This window comes from Epinephelus moara, chromosome 3, assembly GCF_006386435.1.
Source record: "Epinephelus moara isolate mb chromosome 3, YSFRI_EMoa_1.0, whole genome shotgun sequence".
NCBI lineage: Eukaryota > Metazoa > Chordata > Actinopteri > Perciformes > Serranidae > Epinephelus > Epinephelus moara.
The window spans coordinates 25,981,239-25,990,516 of NC_065508.1; the positions used below are offsets into that span (position 1 = coordinate 25,981,239).

The window sequence follows — 9,278 nt, forward strand, 5'->3', positions numbered from 1 at the left end:
TTAATTTTTATCAACTGGGTGATAACTGAAGGTCTGTCTCCGTAGCTGCTGCCCACTCTCTTCCCTTTCTCACAGTAGTTTCCTTACTGCAAAGACCGAGGTTGAGGGACCACTGGGTGTGCTATCTAATTCTTATCTCATTTGTAGCCTCATAAACAGTACATGCATTAAATTCAGTGCCCTATATTGCTGTTTTCAAGCTACTATAGCTGTCATATTTCCCTTGACCCATGAGTGTGGTTTCCATGGAAATGCAGCCCTCAAGATTTTCACATGGAAGTGGGCGTGGCTTCATCTAAAGTGGGTTGGAAAAAAACGATAGATGCCAGTGGGAACTCGTGTTATCAAAAAAGTAAGACCAATAGTTTACATGACTACACAAATAATATGTTTGCAAGTTATGTTTTACTTTTGAGGTGACAGTCTTTCACTTCAGTGAGTTTTATTCTCTCAAATTCTTATTCTTGTTTAATGTTTAAGAGGTTTTGTTTTATTATATCAACAGAAACAGGATTCCATACCTGCTGCATCTGGGAGCGCTGATGAGAACAAGAATGAACCAAAGCTCTGCAGACCTGAGGGAAAGTGCAGTCCGGTAATAATTCTCTGTGAGTTTATCACTAAATTCATTTGATCCATCGACAATATGAAAATTTGGATTAGAGCAAACTTACTTACATTTTGTTGTGGAGACATTCAGCAACGCAGCAACACAGGATCACACATCTTCCCAAGTGCAGACTTCATATGAACCACCCTGCACAGCCAGTAAAGGATATGTGTGCATAATTAATAGGACAACCAGAAATGTTTTGGTTACCCTATTTTACTTCTAAACCCGTACAAGGAATATTATTATGAAAACTAGAAAAGCACTCGGAGAGCGCAGACCTCTGCCAAGCAGCTCAGATTTCCCGCCATTTTATTATTTTATCCACTTGGCTTCAACCGATCACCATCAAAATTGTATCATCTGTTCCTTGTCCCATTATCAACCTTTCCTGAAAATTTCATCAAAATCCATTCAGACCTTTGAGTTATTTTGCAGACAAACAAACAAACAAACAGACAGACAAACACTACCTCCTTGGCGGAGGTAAAAAATAAACCAATTGCTCGGACATCTGGAGGGAGCTCAGAGTAGAGCCGCTGCTCCTTCGCGTCAAAAGGGGTCAGTTGAGGTGGTTCGGACATCTGATCAGGATGCCTCCTGGGCGCCTCGCGTTACAGGTGTTCAGGACACGTACCACTGGTAGGAGGCCCCGGGGCAGACCCAGACAAAAGACGTGTCTGTATCAGTGAAGCATTTGAGATGGAGAGAAAGTGCTGGCAATCATTTATGCTGCTGCTAACTGGTGCTAAAGGCTCACAGCTGCAACGTCAAGTTCAGGTTTATGTAACTAACGTTTATTATGAATTGACCTTTTGCAGTAAACATGGAGCCCACACTGTAACTAACTGCACTCCCTGAAGAAATATTATCATATTTTTGGAAAAATGAAACAGTGATTCCAGAGAGAAGCAGAAAGAGGGGTCTACAGTCTGTGTTTGAAGGATATATCCAGGATGCCAAACTGACTCAGCAGCAACAACAGGTTACAAAGACAAAGATGGTTAAAAGCTAAAGCCGAACTATAGGCTACAGATCACAGTGTAGAAGTGAACCACCACATCACTGCTGATCACCACACAAGACAATGAATATAGAGGGAAACTTTGCTGATATTGAACCAGCTGTGTGGCATCACAGTGTGTGCAGATGAACGGTGTTTGGCTTCGCCCCCGTGCTGCTGCCAGCAGCCGGACCTCTGTGCAGGGATCTCCGAGGGAAGTCAAACAGCGTTCATCTGTGCACAATGTGATGACACACAGCTGGTTGAACATCAGCAAAGTGTCCCTGCTTCCCTTCACTGGTTCCTGTACAGCAGGGTCGGTCTTTGTTTCACTGTTATAATCATTAAAAAGCAAAAGCAGCATGTGTATACATTCAGTAGGCTATATCTTCAGTAGCTAGCTAGCTAACCCTACACTTTTCAGGGTCTGATTCTGGTTTTGGAACAGGGAAGAAACATATATCTTTCTCCAACCTCTCCAGGTAACGAGTATCATTAATACGCGACGTGCCCCAGGCACAACATTTAGCTCCAAATCCACAGAACCAGCCTGAAAATGAAGGAAATCTGAAACGATTGTATTAGAGTGGTAGCAGTTCTTTAGACGGACCTCCAGTCAGTGGTTGCAGAATCCAGCCAGTGCAAACTCCACCTCCTGGGGACCAGACAGCCCCGACTCCCTACTAGATCAGCAAACAGGTTATCCCTGGCACTTTTGCTGGTCACAATCCCACTCGTGAGCAGCGAGTCCTAAGTCCTCAGCTGAGGGGAGTTAGGCGGAGGGACTGTGGGGTGGCTAACTAGCTACTTCTTTTCTTATTTGTGGTCTGATAAACAGGGCGGGGCATGGAGGGGCTGTGCCAAACTCTAGAATGAAACCGGATTAAATAAATCATTGTTTGGGAAACACTGGTTTACTGTATAAAGCTCCTACATATTCGTCTGGTGGGAGGGTCTTAGGGTAGAAAGGGAAGCGCTGCAGGAGGGAAGTGTAATTCAAATTCTGACTTTTTTTTCCTCGCCTTTTCCAGCTTTAATTACCTTCGCACAAACATGTTTCCCAGACTTATTTAGGCCAAACCATTTACCAGCTTAATGAAAACAACAAAATTAAAGAAACGCTAAATGTTAGTTTCCTTTTATTGGTAACAGCAAGCTGAGTAAAAGTCTTTTACATCATTGACAATGAATGAATGGCGTAGGAAACATATTGAGATATACCCTGGTACATTACTGCTCACTGGCCATTTTCTTACATTTACACAAACTTCTCAAAGACCAGCCAATGTCTCTGTGTGGACGAGGAATTACGTTCCCCCAGTTATTATGAAGAAAACATCTATTCAAACTCAGACTGCTTAGTGTTGAATTATCCGTTCTGATGATTTAAAAATGTTTATTCCAACAATCATTGTGAAAATATTGTTACAAACTTAACTGAGATGCATTCATGTTTTTAAAGTGTTTTAAAATTGTTCAATAGAAAAGTTCACAATCGGAGTGATTGCGCGATGGCTTTCAATCGTTCTTCCATCTCATTACAAGGCCTGAAAATAATCTCTTGCTTTATCGTGTTGTGCCCTTTAATACGAAGGCTTCTGCATCTGTTCATCAACGGCTCTTCAAATGTTTTTAAAAATAACATGGAGAACAAATCAGTTAAGGTTAAGCAGCTTCAAAAGCTATAAACAATAAACAATTTACTCTGGAATGGAATAAAGAATAACTGATCCGTTTGCATCATGTTTTAAAAATTAACAACCTAATAAATATAGGAAAACTTATGTGGAATGCATAAATTATCTCTTAGAAGAATTACTGTAAATGTAACGCACAGGCAGCAACTAAACGTTTCACAAATAGCCTTGCTGGTGAAGTATTTCCTTTAGGAGAGTTTGCATTTTAAACTCCTCTAGCAATCCTATCAAAACCTGAAGTTATCATCTGAGCTGTTGTTGAGGAGGCTGGCAGGTCGGATCAAAACAGTTTGATCATGCTCTCTCTGGACTTGCCGACTCCGACCCACTTCACTGAAATGAGTAAAAAAAAAAAAGACAAGATGTGACTGGCAGGTTTGGCAAAGCGAATAACAATTTGGCTGCAGTCTATCCATTAATGCAAAGTGCCTCTTTACAAACCTGGCACTTGCAGGAAGTCCTCGATGAACCGAATGTAGTTCTGTGCCTGCGACGGCAGCTCCTCGAAGCTCCGGGCTGCTTCAGTGCTGCAGCACCAGCCGGGAAACGTCTTGTAGTCCACTGACACCCGCGTCAAAACGTCCATGTTTGCTACAACAGAAGCATGTCGATACGAGTCAGTGACAGGTGAAATGTTTTTGTTCTGGTTTACAGTTACTGATTCCTTACAAGACTGTAGGGGTCTTGTAATGAATGGACGTCAAAACAAATGCATAAGGATACGTTTCTTTTCATGTATTCTGAACAGACAGTAGTACAAGTGTCAAAGACAGATAAACTCCTGCTGGTGCTGAGGAAGCATTTTGCCCACTAGGAACTTTGGTAAACTATCTTATTTACAAAAATACAGAATGCTTCTGTATTACACTGTACGAACAACAGATCAGGATTGACTGTAGTTATTATCAGCAGTCACAATGACCCTTAAAGTAATGAAAATGGAAGACTTATTTTCGGTCTAACATATGTTTTACGCATATAAGTGACACCATTCTATAATAGACATCACAGTCTACCCAGAAACGGGAATACCGCTGCAACCCTAGCCCTCAATGTCGGGCAGTCAGTGAGCGTCAGTCGCCCTAGTTTTAGCGGGGTGTCCCTCAGTGTTGGCACAAGTCAGACCATGTCTGCTTTATTTCGGCTGATGCATGTTGACTTGGTGTCTGAGCTGGTGAAGCTTGTTGGTGAATGAGATCACTCTGAAGGGCAGTTCAGCTCAGTGCGCGAGACGAGAGACAGACTTGAGGAAAGCAAACAAATGGCTTAAGTCGAGGGAGGGAGATTAACACAAATTTGTTACACTACGTACAATTATGTTTTCTCTAGTCACTGGGTTGTGTTGTTAATGTGCTAACTGGCTAACCAGCGTCTAAATCCGTCCTGTCGGTCTTCCGGTTTTCCTTTCTTAATGACAAATACAGACTACTGCCACTTGCAGGCACAGAACCATTGCACTAGTTGGCCATTGGTTGTAGTCTCTGAGTGTTCAAGTGCAACTTTTTGGCTGAGACAAAGGTGACGTAAAGCGACAACAGCTGCCCTTTGTTGACATTAGTTCTTTGATGTCGGACTGGTGTGTCTGGGCCTTTAAATGGTGGAGCAATGCCAACACACCGTCCATATCTTATACACAACTCTCTTTCCATTGCTGCTGTAGCTGATCATGAACTCACAGACGGGTCTTTCAGCTCCAGTGTTTCATAGTGAGACTGACTGCATGCCAATCCACTTGGGTCGAGATGGTTACCCCAGACTCATGAGAACTCAACCCAAACCATTATGCTTCCCTAACCCTAACCAGGTGCTTTTTGTGCCTAAACCAAACCAGACCTTAACCACAGTGATGTCACACCATAAAACAGCAAGAAAAGAACAATTCGAAGCAGATAGCGTCAGTTTTCGTGAATCTACAGTTACCATCTAGCTATGACCTTACATCGTGCTAACCTCAGCATATGTTCCTAATGGCATACAGCTTAGTTTCCAGGTGGATCTATTGCTTGTGAAATTTGGTTCCACATTACGTGCATTTATCTACATACGTCTGCCTGCTGCTGCTTGCACCACACCATGACCCCCAGACAAATGACGATAGACTGTCAAAGACAACTGTTATGTTCTATGTTTTATTATCTGATATAATGTGATGCTCTGAAGTGTCTAATTGTTGAAAGCCTGCAGCACAACCTGGAGAAACAATCCAGATCAGGATGAGAGTGACTTCATCAAACATCAAGCACCATAAAGATGATAAATGTATGAGGGGAGTTCGGCGATAACGTGCTGGCCGAGAGCAGCTGCAGTGTCGCATGAGGCAGAAAGAGAGAAGTTGTTATATCATCCTCTGCTTCATTATCTTAACAATTCAATTTGCTCCATTTGGCGGCGCACGCAGAGAGATACAGAAGATAAATGCACCCTCAAATCTGCTGTAAAATAGATTTTTAAAAACCCAAGATGTTGCACTTCCTGCTAGTAAACGCTGACCTATGTAAAAATAAGACATTAGAGAGACCTGTAACCAAAGTATACTTCTGAAAATGATTATCCCTTGGAGTAAACAGCTCCTCTCCAGTGTTTACAGTAATAATGTTTCTGGCATAAAAACATTTTGGATGGTCTTAAACGTGAATATCCGGAAATTGAGATAAATGTGAGCAAACATTTACACCTTGTGTTGTAGCCATGCAATGCAGACAGGAAATGAATGGAAAATTTTGACGACTGATTCATTACATGATCATCTAAGTCTTTTATTTAAGAAAAAAAAGACACGTGCACTTGTTCCAGTTATTTTGTAGGATTTATGTTATCAAAATGTGTGTATCTTTGGGTTTCCAGCTGTGGGTCGGATACAGCTGTAGGTTCTGTCATGTTTCTGTAACTCATGGGGTGCATCTTTCACTATTTTCAGGTCTTCCTAATCAGTTAATTGCAAAAATAATTGACAGATAATGAAAATAATCATTAGCTGCAGCCCTACTCTGCCTCAGACTCCGCCCCCTACTTGAAGGCAACACTAAAACCTAATCTGAAGTGATTAGTGATTAAACTAATGCTTGTTGTTGCAATGTTGCATCCAGTACTATTTTTCTGTTGTGGGCAGACAAAGAGCAGCTCTATAAAACATCTAAATGGGAATGACTTACCGGGGAAACTTGGTAGAGGTTGTCCATCGACCTTATAGGCCACGCCCACTTTAATCTCTGGCAGTGTGTCCAAAATGTCCAGCTTCGTCAGGGCGATTCTGCAAAGGAGAGAAGTCACTCTGTTCAGCTCTGATGGCAACAGACAGTCAGAGTGTGTCGTGAAGTTTAACTGAAACTAATTATCTTCTGAAATGGTGAGATAGTTACTTACGCAGAGAAGCCATTGACCATGTGGGCGTATCTGACCAAAATCAGGTCCAGCCAACCACAACGCCTCCTCCTGCCCGTCGTCACGCCGAACTCTCTCCCTCTGGACTGTAACAGCGCTCCAGTGTCCTAAAATACAACAAACAAGAGGCACACGCTGTCAGCTGTGAACGACAAAAGCAAAACATCCTCTTTGGAAAAACTATTTTCACTTTTAAAATCTGTTCATTTTTCAGGGATATCGTTTTGATTCTGCCATTTTGACACCTTAATTTGTGAAGAGACAGTCAGCTGCACACGCCCTTTAACAGTCACATACTGCCTCAGTTTCACACCCACATGTGGAAGCTGCCCAGTACAACCACACTCCTTTACAGTCGACCACTGAGCAGCTGGGGTTGAAGAGTCTTCTTAAAGAGCAAGGTTATTCTCCACCTTCCCACAAAGGTTTTCGCAGCAATGTCACAGATTTGACCTGACCTCCGTCTGACCACACGTCTGCCTATGTAACCTCAACTGCCTGAGGTTGACCTCAATACCTGGAAAACTGATGATGTCCCTGAGGTCTGACTACTCTTCTCTCGTCTCATCAGTCACTCCAATGGCTACAGCTGGGTACTAAATGGAACTTTATAATGCTAATACAATAGGCTTCAATTTATTACAGTGCCTGAAATTCATTCCTCAAAATGAGGGAGGGTTTATACACTTCGGTGTGAGCTTAACTACACTTACTACTATCTTGTTCTGTTCTTACCTCAGACTGCATGTCGTTGTTGTCCTCTATACATGTTGATGTTATTTGTTCCCTGTCTCTAGTGCTCATCTCTACGAGCTCTATCAGTGTCTTTACGGGTCATATCCACCAGTGTTTTTTTCCTGAGGCCAGTATATTTTTTTAATTCTTTGCAATAAAAGCTGCGCTGGTCACTTTCACATTTTACAGCTGTTTAATCACAGCGGAGGAGGGACAAATAACACGAAGACCAAACACCCTATCTTACATGCACAAGAGTGTGAAACAACAACAACAACAACAAAAATGGAGGAGAAAGATATTAATATACTGTATATTGTAAATTTTCTCTAATAAAACCACACAGACTGGTGGGTCTGTCTTTTGTCCCTATGGGCTTCAGCCTTTGCTTCATCCAGAGCAAGTACTCTACCCTGCGGCAACATTTTTACTTCTGCAGATATTCCGTATCATGGCAACCAGACACCACACCAAAACATCTCAGCTGAAGAAACACAGCAAGCGCTCCTAGTTGGGCGTGTACCGAGAAGCGCCTGCCTATTTCAGCTGGGAAAAAAATTTGGTGGACACAGGGCCTAAGTCTTTTGTTGGCTCCCTCTTCTCACGTTTCCATTCTCTGCTGTTAGGAAAACACCATCTGGCATCGTGCATTTTAAAAATCAAGCAGCTCATTCGCTGTTGTTGAGTTTGAGCCACGGATATATTCTGAGCCTGAAACGTTTCTGTGGACTGCTGACTCACCTTAGTAACCGTTACATGTTTGTGTGTCCTGAGGATGCTGTTAATGTTGACGTGACTCTTTTGGGTTTCACTGCTTGTTTTGTGCGTTAATCTACATTTTAATCCACGTTTGCGTGCTTTTAAATTGAAAGGAGCTCTCCTGGTGTGTTTGCCACATTTTCCAGTCCACAATTGTGAAAATAATTTCAGAATTAAGAGAAAATGAACACCACGTGAAGAAATCCAACTCACCCTAATAGAAAATTATCTCATTATAAGTTAAATGATGTCATATAACACCACAAACGGTCATTCATATCTTGAAGCTCAGCGTGCTCGGCTGCTGTGAGTGTGCCAACCTGATGATAACATCACATATCTCCTCAGCCTGATGGAGTTTGTTGGCTATTTTACAAAAAGCTGCTGCTTAGCACCCGAGAAGCCGGCGTGATGAATTTGACCCTTTAATCTCAACATTGACAACTTCTCAGCTTGAAAACATTTAGCCCCAATTAGCAGGATCTTTCTCATCAACACACTGAGAAACCATCTATTTTTCAAACGTGTCTTTACTCACATTATCCTGCTCTGTTGGGAAAGCACCAACGCCCACCCGGGTGGTGTACGCTTTGACGACGCCGTACACTCGGCCGACGTGCGATGGAGGCACGCCAAGGCCTGTGCACACTCCTCCCACAGTGCAGTTAGAAGACGTCACGAACGGATACGTCCCTGAGCAGAGAAACACGTGTGTTAACCTGAGGAGGCAAAACATCCATCCATCTTCATAATGAATCCCACAAACCCTGCGCTCCTCACCAAAGTCAATATCCAGCAGAGCGGCGTTGGCTCCCTCCACCAGGATTTTCTTACTGGGACCAGTAAGAGCTTTGTGCATGAAGTACACCCCGTCAGTCACCAGAGGACGCAGTCTCTCTGCGTATCCCTGAAACACAGAGACCAACAAAGTAGAGATTAGTGTTGCACGGTATACCGGTACTAAAATAGTACCGCGGTACTAGAGTATTCCAAACGGTACTATACTGCATTTGGAAAATACCGGTACTTTGAAATTGATTCAATTCATTAATTTAGTTAATTTATTTTACTCATTTATGCACACAAACGCCTT

The 9,278-nt window shown here is 42.6% G+C and overlaps 2 protein-coding genes across 4 annotated transcripts in view; both read right to left on the reverse strand.

Annotated features, from left to right (window-relative positions):
* The window catches only part of LOC126383714 (potassium channel subfamily K member 4), a 31,562-nt gene extending 28,960 nt beyond the window's left edge, over positions 1–2,602 (reverse strand). Inside the window, exons 1-3 of one of the 3 annotated variants that reach the window (XM_050034358.1) lie at positions 1,084–2,602; positions 679–757; positions 522–575 (exon numbers count right to left, since the gene is read on the reverse strand). Coding sequence is in view for 2 of the 3 variants with exons in the window: in XM_050034341.1 (XP_049890298.1) it covers positions 522–575; positions 675–696 (76 nt within the window). In the remaining variant the exon portion in view is untranslated. Of the gene's footprint in view, positions 1–521; positions 576–674 lie in introns of all 3 variants that reach the window. The other 2 variants (XM_050034341.1, XM_050034349.1) reach the window with 2 other exon arrangements.
* A 133-nt stretch (positions 2,603–2,735) lies between these two features.
* Positions 2,736–9,278, reverse strand: part of adssl (adenylosuccinate synthase, like) — a 17,953-nt gene continuing 11,410 nt past the window's right edge. The window contains exons 8-13 of the mRNA XM_050034437.1: positions 8,966–9,092; positions 8,724–8,878; positions 6,674–6,798; positions 6,463–6,560; positions 3,752–3,901; positions 2,736–3,643 (exon numbers count right to left, since the gene is read on the reverse strand). Of these exons, the coding sequence (XP_049890394.1) occupies positions 3,591–3,643; positions 3,752–3,901; positions 6,463–6,560; positions 6,674–6,798; positions 8,724–8,878; positions 8,966–9,092 (708 nt within the window). The 3' untranslated portion in view covers positions 2,736–3,590. The remainder of the gene's footprint in view (positions 3,644–3,751; positions 3,902–6,462; positions 6,561–6,673; positions 6,799–8,723; positions 8,879–8,965; positions 9,093–9,278) is intronic.